At 32.7% G+C, this 12,339-nt stretch overlaps 1 protein-coding gene across 1 annotated transcript in view; it reads left to right on the top strand.

The window, feature by feature from the left end:
• Positions 1 to 12,339, top strand: part of Fife (regulating synaptic membrane exocytosis protein fife) — a 150,494-nt gene that overhangs the window by 34,919 nt on the left and 103,236 nt on the right. Inside the window, exons 3-4 of the mRNA XM_017906390.1 lie at positions 9,899 to 9,980; positions 11,712 to 11,853. Coding sequence (XP_017761879.1) covers positions 9,899 to 9,980; positions 11,712 to 11,853 — 224 coding nt within the window. The remainder of the gene's footprint in view (positions 1 to 9,898; positions 9,981 to 11,711; positions 11,854 to 12,339) is intronic.

The raw sequence follows: 12,339 nt of genomic DNA, 5'->3' as shown, positions 1-12,339 counted from the left end.
CGTTAATGCAAATCGATTAATCATCTGCTTGATAACCTGAATCAATTATCACAATTTTCCTGCATGAAATCAATGCTCCAACATATACCAACAGGGATGTACCTGATGCAACGAATTTCATATTGATTCACGATACTAACTGAGCTGCTTCATCGCGAATTTCGACGATTCTAGCGTCGATGTAAACGAACGAGTTCTTGATAATAGATAAGAGCTTTGAATATTTTTTTGATAATTTTGAAACGAGTAAATTAGCATGCAACCACGCTAGGAATTTCCCTAATCGACGAACGTTCCTTTATTTTTATTAAATTCGAAGCATTTAATTACTCCAGGCTCATACTGTCCTTATGGATTTCACATTGTTTTAAGCCCTGAAGTAATTATAGGAATGGATCCCTGGGAATGGATCGAAATATAATCCGCGAGCATTATTAAAAGCTGCGGTTACCAGCAGATGGAATATGGAAATACCATTGAATACGAAATATAAGGGAAATAACGCGGCTTTGCGACTCGCGAATAATCAGGTTCTTAAGCGACTTCCGCGTTAATTAAAAAGAACGAATATTCGCTTGTGCCTCGACCAATTTTAACAAATTCTTCGGATTAACGATATTAATTGCTTTATAATTTGGAAGCGGAGAAATTGTTCGTTGACTTGTCTAGGGAAAAATAAATTTCGAAAGTGTGCCCCTTGCTTCTGGTACATGCACTAGTATGATCCCTTTCATACTGGAGATAAGGAGAGTGTTGGTGCTGTTTTCAAGGAAAAATTTAATTATGAGATGAGTCTCAAATAACATGATATTTAAGTGTGACGAGAGGAGAAGAAAAGCTAAAAAAACTCTTCTTATATAAGGCTTTGTTTTCAGCCTTAATAAAAAGACACTTGGAAACATTAGAATTATTATAAAAATAAAATTCTAGAGAAAAGAGTGGAATCTTAACCACCACATGCATTAGAAAATATAATATATATGAATTTTAGAAATTTTATTTTGAGATAAGCAATTTTTTTATTTATTTAACTGTTTATATTTATCGAATCCATTTTTCGAAATACAAATATTCAAAAATTTATGGTTGTAAAAAGATCTTACAAATAAATATCTATTATTAAATAAAATTGTTAATAAGACAGAATTAAGAAAACTGCAATAAGTAGTTTCAGAAAGGAATAGGAACAGTAGGATTGCAATACTACGAGTTCACCGTATATTATTGGCAAATAATCTTAAACCAATAATGACACAATAACGCAAAACGAGGTTAATAAAATGTCTTGAACGGCCATAATTATCACATTAATTTCATCAGCGCGATAAACTGGAATAATAAAGCTCGAAATGTTGATTATAATTAATCACGCTTTAATGCTCGTCATTATGAAATATTTAAATATCGCAGGTTTTAATTATACGTACACACAGGTAGTTTCATTAACCAAGAAATTGGAAATTATTTTTAAAGGATTTTCTCTCTCCTCCAGTTCGCACCTATTTTTCAAAGATTCTATTAAGATGATACCTTACTTTTCGCAAATTCCCGGCACCAGGAAATAGTTAGTTGCGAAGAACACTCGGTTGTCTGGAGGGTCGTTGAGATAACCAAAATAGGCGAGAACTATTAAAGGCCACCCTCGAAACGCTAGGATACTCCAGGATTATACAACCCCTGGAGTAGCCCAGCAAGAGTCGCCTCTTTAGCATTAGATTATCCTTCCTGTTTTTTCTTCACCTGGCACAATTAAGCTGCGTGGGCACAAGGGAATCATTCCTTTCATTTATCCCTTGTCAGAACAATGGCGTTTTTTTATTGTCCTCTTTCAGCGAACCCCTCGTTACCTCGTCAGAAAACTTTAATTAAAAATCGTGCATCGGGTAAAACACGAACGTAGATCGTAATCAGGAGGAACGGTTATTTTATTTCAAAGCAATTATCAGTGTATAGATACGATAAAATTAAATTTTTATGAAGCATTGGGAAGATCGTGATTTGTAATAATTTTTTTCACGTTCTCAATAGGGGTGTTTAGGGTTGGGTTTGATAATTTAGAGTATGTGCTAGTGTGTGGGTTATGTATGTATGTATAGACACAGTAAAGTTAATTTTTAAAGACTACAAAGAAGATCGCAATTTATAGTATTTTAGTTTTATAGTACTTTATTTTTCCAGATTCTCAACAGGGATGTTTAAGGTTAAGTTTGATAATTAAGGGCATATACTCGTGTATAGATGCAGTAAAATTAAATTTTGAAAGACTACAAAGAAGATCTCAATTTATAGTATTTTACTAGTATTTTAGTTTCGTATTTAGTTTATAGTATTTTAGTTTTATAGTATTTTACTTTTCCAGATTCTCAACAGGGGTGTTTCAGGTTAGCTTTGATAATTTAGGGCATATACTCATGTATAGAAACTATTAGCAAAGTTAAATTTTCGTGGAGTACAGAGATCTTGATTCAAAGTAAGTTTCTTTAGGTTATCAACAGAGGTGTTTAGGATTAGGTTCGGTAATTTGATGTATATGTTAGTGAGTGAGTTATATATGAGATAAATACAAGATCTTTGGTCCTTCAGTTCTCATGCAAATCTTACTAAAGTGTTCGAAACTATTGTATTATGTATTTATGTAACTGTAAGTACAGAGTGCATTGTGTATTAACTGCAGCATTTCATTAATGGAAAAGTTATTTCTGTGACTATAAATATTTGAAAGGTTCGTGCAATTATTTTTCCATTTTATGATTATATTTAATTTGAGATTTAATTTCTATATTGTGTTTAATCAATATTATCGTATGAAGTGAGTTTTATTATTTTGTATAAAATTTAATTATAACTACCGAATGTAAGAAGTTTAAATTCCAATGATATCAATGATATTCTAAACGTAATATCAATATTTTAAATATTTCATTATAAATTCTAATCTATTGGTTATATACATTAAAAATGTTTTATAATGACAATAATTTTATTCGAATGTTATCAGTGAATTTTCATCAATTAATATATAAATGCAATCATAAACTTGGAATTTTTATTTTTATCACTTTAATTAAGAAACAAATTTGTTCACTATCGACATCGAAATAATTTTTACCTTTAAGAATACTGATAGAATTTTAGATTTTCACGAATCGTAGAAACACTATTTAATATTCCAGGTTTTCAGATATAAGCCACGTTCAATAGGAATTATATATCTACGTTTTGCTAGCATTTGCAACTAGCCTTTTAGGGATTAAGTGATACATCAGCAAGCTTAACAGACCTCTTTATATACATGTCCTCTCAATTTGAAGGATCCCACTAATTGGGAGATTTTCTACACGTGTACATTTAAATATAAATTTTTAAAACAGTTCAATCTTTTATAATATATCATAATATATTATAAAAGGAGTAATTTAGCATTATTTGATATAGAATACAGATAAATATAATGTTTATACAGGAAATTTCAAACTGCGTTTTTTCTAGACGCTTGCGACTCTTTGGTCCTCAGAGAGATTTGTAGAGAAAATCAGTTTTGAAAATTTCCAGCACTCGACCAACTTCCGATGGAATTTTTAAAACCCGATTTTCTCAAAAAGGAAGTTTCGTACGATAAAAAGTCATTCCTCGTTTTTTCATCTATTTTAACATGTAAAATAATTCGCTGACCATAGCTTCGCCCTAAAAGAATTTTATTCCACTAAAAATTTCAGTAGAGTAACCCTCGACTATTTTTAATAGTTGAAATACGTCTCCTATAGTAACGTGGTTTCGAGACCCCTAGTGTATAGTACAACATAGAGATATGTAATATACTGCAATAATATATTGCAATATATCATAATGAAGAAAAAAAGGAAATTTACTAGAGATTTTTCAAAGAAGAAACAAACCTTTAAAAATATAATATACTATAACATAGAGAGCCAATATCACATTGGAGCATATCATAGTCAATAAAGAGAGCAATTTATTAGTTTCAAAGAAGATCACCAAAATGATAACAGCATATTATAATATAATATAGAAAGTTAATATCATATTCCAGTATATTAAACTCAAAATCGATACAAGCCCACAGAAATTAGGTGATAAACCAACAAAATTTCGCGTAATTCAAACATTGTCATACCCATTGGCTTTCCCATAAAAGACTGTCACTTGTCATACACCATCCCTAAGTCGATAAAAACTCACAAAAATTAAGTGATAATCCAACAAAACTTCGTACGACTCAAACGCCGTCATACCTAACAATACAAGACTCAATATATCACGAAAATCACGTATCGATATATACGACTCGACAGCGTATTAAACTAAAAATTTGTTTTTTCCATAAAAGACTGTCACTTGTTACACATCACCCCCAATTAGATACAAATCCACAAAAATCAGATGATAAATGAACAAAATTTCGTGTGACTCAAACATCGTCATACCTAACAGTACAAAACTCAAAATCTCACGAAAATCACGTATTGATAAATACATACAATAATACGACTCGATAGTTATCGAACTAAAAAATTGACTTTTCTATAAAAGACTGTCACTTCTCATACACCACCCCCGTGTGCCTATTTATCCAGCAACTTCTCCAAACTTCCACTTCTTTGTTTCCCGATAAAACAGTTAGACGTGATCCTGATCAACGATGCGGATCGGAACCGCCATCTCGATATCTCAATGTCGCAATTACACGGAGAAAAGGCGCGCGGGAAAGTGGAACGTTCGAAATGATGGCATGACGATGCGCATAAAAGCGAGAGAAGCGATGGAACGTGAAATGGACTCGAGACGGTTAAGCCTGCCGATAAATTTCGCTTGGCGTAAGAAAAAAGGAAGAGCGAAAAGGAAAGAAAATGGTAGAGAAGAAGAGAGCAGAGCTGACAGTTGGGTGACTTTTAGGTTAATTAGACGTTCGTTCTCGCGATGATCGATTGTGCGAGACCAGGGGGTAGTAGCCTTTGTTCTACGACGTTGAGAATTTTCGAAGGCCGCTAAGAGCGATGGAGGAACCTTCGCGAATCCCAAGACGACTCTTCCGCGAGGATTTCCACTCTACTTTCCTCAGAGTCTCCTCTATCCTTCGGTAATCCGGCTTGTTTGCGCTGTTCGAGCAACTGCTCGTCGTCGACTTTGTCAGCAAACTTCGAAGGTTCAATCGATTTTTGAACACCGGTTTCAGGATCGATTGGAGATCATGGGTCGTTGGTTGAAACGTAGTGGCGAGTGAAAATACGTAGAGAAGTAAGGGTAAGAATACTTCCAAGCGTCTCCTGGCCTGCGCTCAGCAGACCTACGGACGGCATAGGTTTATGATGGAGGTTTGGAAAGGTCGCGGATGTGTTCCTCAGATGTTATCACCTCCCACATAGAACCTGATCACGTACTGTTCCTGTCATAGCACTCGTTCTGTGCCTCAACGTAACATATATTATAGGATGAACTGAAAGGTTCATCTGATGTTTATACAATCAAAGGTTTGGTTCGAGTATTTGAGATTAGGATGCAAAAGCATGGTTACCCTGGGTTTTACATGGACGCGGCCAAATGTCTCCGAGGAATTTCTGCAGAGTTTGTTTAAATTGAGTGAAAGAAATAGAGATAGGAAAAGGGAGATGGGGAATGGGCAAACACGAGGGTATATGTTAAGGATGCATGCATGAGTCAGCTTCAGTGAGTCCACAGAGAGTTTTCAGATTGTCATTTGTGTGGGTCGTTTATGAGCTTCGCTCTTAATTCAATGAAGATTTATTTTAGAAACTTGTTATATCAGCGGAATAAAAATATTATAAATTATAACGATGCAAAGTTGTTTAACTATCGTCACCTTTCGTCCTGAATTATAATATTTCTGCTTTTCAAGTCTCTACGTGTCAATTTCTGTTTACTTATCGCATCTATGCAAACTAAATGAAAATATTTTTAATAATCGACAATGAAATATTGAACACTTTTTACTAAAAAAATTCAAACACTTTTTTATTTTATTAAGTGACAAATTTTTTAATTACAGTTAAATTCTCGAATTATGAAAAATGTTTCTAAGCTGTAAGGAATTTTGGGAAACTGATTAATTTAAGGATGTTAATTTCAACAGACGATGGCTGATGAGTATCAGTTTGATGGATACTATGTGTTTTGGGAAATACAGATCAAGTATTACAATATGATTGACATACGATCAGATTCAATAGGCTGGCTACGTGCTATCTATAATTAATAGCTGTTTAATCGCATTCGGAATTATACCGGTTCGGAATTGATGGTATTTGATAGTTTCGTTGCAATCTCGAGAAAATTTGGGGATTACATGCACTTCTATAGTAGCTACGTTTGTACGTTTATCACGAGTCTGATGACTTTTCTGATTCACATTTGGGATAAAGTGTCAAACAGAAAGTGACAGTAGTAATTAGTAATCTCTGTGGAATTTACAAAAATAAACAAATTTCCAGGGAGAGTATTTTAAATTTAATTTTTGAAAACGGTACGTGTTAATTAAACTCTGGCTTGAAACCTCTCTGATATTGACTAAAGACTTTGAAATTGGTTGATTTTGACATCGTGAGTTAAATAAATATTATACGCAGGTGAGATCGAGAGGAAAATGATATACAGTATTCCAGGCTGATAAACTACAATTCGTGTTTAATTTTTAATTAAATTACTTCAGCTAAAAATTAGAGAAATGTGTCTTCCTCTTCAAAAACAATTTTCATTTTAATATCAACAAATTGTAACTTGAATAATATAAAAGAAATTCATGAGATTAAGCAGAAAATTGTTATCCAGATATTCCCTTTCTTATTACACTTTATTTAAAAATTCTTTGCATTACGAATTTTAAATTCTTCCAATAATTTGAAAAATCTGAAGAAATAGATATAACCATAAGCGAACTTTATGTTACGACGTCAATGAATCCTCAAGCGGACCACTGTTATCAATTTCAAACGATAAACCCACTATATCCAGCGCGATCGTCGTAAGAACAGACATCGCCACTCAGGATATTAAAACCCCTGCATTACGTCGAACAGAGAACTAACACGTAACGTGCCTCTAACAGAAAGTAATTTCCTAAAAACAGCACATCAACGCCACACACGCCATCTAACTCCAACAATGTATTCTTCTGGATGCATTCACGCGAGAGCACAGAAGCGTTCCAGATACTTCACTTGCACGGTTCCGTTTCTCATTTCTAATCTCCACCTTCTGCAATTAGGTTAATTGAGTAACGTAGCCGAAAACGCCTTTCGAATCACGCGCCATTTCTAACCTCGTCACCGCGTCGCGCCGCGAGTGGCGCTGCGGTCGCGCGCCAAGGATCTGGCCCCGATATTCTATCTAGCACGCTCGAGAACCGTGCCGGCGGCGATAATTACTGGCCTAACTCTCCGTCGGTTGAAAGATTTACACGAGCCCAAACTTCGATTCGACCGCTTTTTCAGCTTTTTACAGTCTCGACTACGATATAATGAATTTAAGCTTCTATTGGCTCGAGAACTTAGCTAATTGAGACTCGTTAAATAATCCCGAGATAAAGGCATTATGAGGCACTATTTTTTTCGAGATGGAACGAGAGGCTCTTGCAGTCTTTAGCTGCAACTATCGGAGTAAAGGAGAGGAAGAATTTATTAAATTAATATTGCCTTCGAGGGAAATCAAGAAGGCTCTGTTTCTGCTGATGAGGCTGATAATTTGGGAACAACGATGATGGTGTAATTAGATGTTCTACGTTGTTCCACTTCTAGGGGATTTTGCGTTGTTAGTTTGGGTTGGTACTGCTCAATTAGACTCTTAGTTTTTATTCCCCTTTTGCTACGAAATTTTTGTGACTATTGTACAATATCGTGGAATTTAGTATTTGCTGATGAAGCTGGTAATTAGAAATAACGATGACGGGGTAATTAAGTTTTATGCTTCTCCATTTTCAGGAATTTTTTAGAATTTTGGAAGACGTAGAAAAAATGTAGAATTTTTTGTGTTATTACGTATTGTATTTAAGTGAATACGTTTAATTTAAATTTTCGGGCACGTATTGTACTTTCGGAATAAAATTCAATTTTTTAAAATCCGAATAATATAGAGCTTTTTCACAACCGATTAAATTTAAACGACGAATTGTTTTATGAGGGATTTAAAAATTTATTAACGTAGGAATTACTAAATGAAAGATATAATATGAAAATAGAGGAATTTGAAAATGTCACTGAATGATTTCTATCGGAACATGATAAATGCATTAAGGTTTCGATTAATTGGGGAATACAAAGACACGTATGACCAGAATACAATTTATTCTTCCCTCGATAATAATGTAGGAGCTTCGAATTTTGCTGAAAATATTGTTTACGAATTGTTCTGAATTTATAATAGATATTGATTGCAGATTCCAGTTTTTTCAGTTGATAAGTATTCTTGTAATTTATTTCAATCCTGTTTCGTACTGCTAATATAATTTCAATTGTGGAGTTTAATTAATAACTTGAATTTATTTTTTAAAGTATGAAATATAATTTTTTAGATAAGACATTCCTTTATATAAAGTTACTTATTAAATAATATAAAATTATAATATTATTATAATTTCACTGAAAGGACTTTACAACTTTTTCTATGTAAAAATTTTCATTTTTTAACTAATATTAAAGAGTACGAAAAATAATATAATATTAAAAATATTATAATTTTCAACGAATAATAAAAATAACAAAAAGGGACAAAATCCAAGCAAAAGTAGCATAATCAATATTTTACAATAAATTCTATTAATTCAGTCGATTTTAATACGTTCTCGGAGGATTAAACAAGCTCAGAACAAGGTGACCAACTCATGCACGTAATAGGATATTAAAATTGAAGGCTTTCAGTGTACAAAATTCACTTTGAGACACGAACTCAACTGCATCCCAACGAATGTTTTTACTTACATCTGCAAGTTGAGTTTTTCCCCCTGTGTGGGAATTTGCAAGTCCCTTTATCGGTAGCCCTCTTGAATTTTCAGCAGTAATCTCACAAAGCAAGTTTCCGGATAACTCGTAGCCCGCGTTCGCTATGTTTTGTTTTCAGACCTTATTGCCGTGTACAATCCGATAGAAGTTGGAAACAAAGGAGTATTAATCGGTGTAAATATCGCATCTCTTGTACGGGACTGCCACTGTTCTTTGTTTAATTCGATTTAATGGACAGGATGCTTCCAGTATTCCAAAGCTCTGCTTAATAATTAACAGTCAGCTTTCACTTTGCGTGTACGCGTCTTTCTTCAGATCTCTATGAATTTTAGTAATAATATGATCATGGAATAGAGGAATTAATTCGAAGCTGTCCGTAGCCATGATAATCTCTAAAGCTCTTAATATGATATTATATCTTCATATTTGTACAATCTCGGTGGATTTTAAAATTGTTTTATAACGAAATAGAGGACAGAAAATTACTGAAATATTAATCACGTTAAACATCTTCTATTTGAGTTTTCCTAATTAGATTTGAGGAAGTAGAATTATATACGATTATTGAATATTAACCATTGTAGTAGTACATGCAACTCACTAGCGCCATCACAGTTCATATCTCTAATAAATGTTTATCTTAAATATCGTATATATCGTTGAATTGTATTTTAATTAAATTGATATAATCTTCGAATTTTCTTTGTACTACGTGCATCAAATAGCTTACACGATATTAGTAATACAAATTTATCAACCATACGTGTACTCATAAAAGGGTTAATTAAATACAAATTATTAACTCAACTCAACTCAAGAAAATCAAATAATGCTTTCGAGAGAAATGTTACGTATCTGTTTATTATATTTTAGATGAATTAAAATTTATTTACGAGTTCATCATTTGTTTCGTTTTTCTTTTTTCACAGTTACAATATTTGGTCCCACCAGATCCGCACCACCTGCAGAACCTCCACCTAAAGAAGAAACGCCACCGGAAACAACGAAAACGTAGGTACCTCTAGCAGTAAATTTTTAAATTTAACACACCTAGATGCAATACCATAAATTGAATAAAAATATTGAAACTGAATACGACAATGAAAAATATTCAAACTCATATCATTATCAGAAACAATGTATAACTTTTACAAACAGTATAATTATGTAAAGAATGCAAAATTATTAATTAGTCAAATTATGATTTATAAAACTATTTCTCAACAATACGAACACATTATGTAATATAAATATATTTGAATTAATTCACGTAAGTTGTGATAAAATTGAAATATAGATGCTATATTTTGTATGACTACATTTCCTGTACTATATTATCGTGATATCTTTTTAATTAACAATAATAAGGAATGATTCTAACAGGCCTTACACGTTGCGAGTAATTAATGCTTAATGAAGACAGATATCCTATCTATTATGCATGGAGTTTATCTTTTTTCATAGATTGAATTACACTCATTAAGCGTAATTTAATTTCTAGAACGTAGTAATTATGCGACACGCACGCGTTCGCGAGCACGTAGAAAATGCCTGATTAAATCATTAAAGTTCCAATTATGCTTCCAATGTTTACCACACGGTGTGTCACGAATTGCACTAGATAATAAGAAATGTACGCAAATATCATCATGTAGATATATTGATTATTAATTTTTACTATTTATGTAATTTTTCCAATTTTCGCGAATAAAGATAAATTTTAAATGGAAAGAGAATGTGATTATTAACGGATTGATTAATTCTGTTTTATAAAAATTTGGAATCCTTAACACTTTGCACAATATTTTCAATATGAATAATTGCTATATTTAACAAAATTATTAAAAATAGTACAGAAACGGAAAATTCGGATACATATCGAAATTTAGTTTGTTATTTCTTCAGTTTTTCATTTATACTTCAGCATTTAAAGTACTAAATATTGCACACTATACATTATTTTATATTACAACTTTACTCAGTTTATTATTATTATTATTATTAAACCTTTTCTGTTCATTTTATTACCATTATTACTCTGTATATATTATTCTATATTATATATTACTTTTACTGCTATTATTATTGACATTAATTATTATTATTATCGGATAACTTCTTTACTCAGTTTGTTACTATTATTATCCTATATATTAAATATTGCACTCTATACATTATTTCATATTACACTATTACTCAGTTTATTATTATTATTATTACATCATTTCTATTCCTTTTTTTTACTATTATTACTCTGTATATATTATTCCATATTATATATTACTTTTACTGCTATTACTACCCATTATTATTGAATTTAATTAATATTATTATTAGATAACGTCTTTACCTCAGTTTATTACTATTATTATCCTATATATTTAAATATTGTATATTACTCTACATTATATATTACGTTTCACGTACAAATTATTAAATCTCAATAAAACGTAGTATATTACATTCATATTGCACATATGAAACTGATAGTCAAATTATAGCGAACTTACAAAATAATAAATATATATTTCTCTTTAAATACTCTTATTCCTACTATTTCTCTTTAAATACACTTATTCCTACTGCAAAAAAGCAGAACAACCAACAACAACAACCAAACAACAAATCCTCGCGAACGTTCGTTTTCCAAACCATGACCACGCTCACCCCTATCGAAGCGACTCGTCTCTTAGGGATACACGAACCCGAAACTTCAAAAGTCTCTTAACTCGGACGTTGCAGGAAGTCGAAGACCGGGGACGAGTGCAGGATTTGCCGGAAGTCGATCGCGCCTGAGGAAGCCTCGAGAATCTGCTGCGAGTGTCAGCACAAAATTTGCGAGGACTGCACTTGCTATTCTACGACAACGAATTCCGACGACCAGGTGAGCCCTCGTGGATGTCCTCTGCATTATTGCCGTCTATTTCGGGACAATCGATCGGTAATTCCGGCAATTAATTTCGGATACCTGCGATCCGATAATTCCGTTCCCACCTACGGGCAAAAGTGGATGCAATTCGAAAGATCTCGCGAAATGCAGGGCAGGGTGAAACGTGGAACTGGGTCGAGTTCTATCTGACGCTTGGACGGAGAATCAAAGAAGAGAGAAATAGGTTAAATCGTTTATCTTTCTGTCATTTCTTTTCGCTTTACGATAATGTACTCGTAGTCGAATACAGGTTTTAGTGGGACTAGAAAGGTATGTGTGTTTCATTTTTAAAGTGTATTCGACACTTGGAATTTTTGGAGGGAAGGTGGGGGTGGGTGTATTGGTAATTGCTAATTAATTGGGTGTGAAATGATATTAGTAAATAATGTTTCATATTTGGTATTAAATATTATATATTTATATAATATTAAATATTAATAA

This window comes from Eufriesea mexicana, unplaced genomic scaffold, assembly GCF_001483705.2.
Source record: "Eufriesea mexicana isolate 0111107269 unplaced genomic scaffold, ASM148370v2 scaffold5379, whole genome shotgun sequence".
Classification (NCBI taxonomy): Eukaryota; Metazoa; Arthropoda; class Insecta; order Hymenoptera; family Apidae; genus Eufriesea; species Eufriesea mexicana.
The sequence above is the reverse complement of the archived record's forward strand: the minus strand, read 5'-3'. Positions and strand labels throughout refer to the sequence as shown.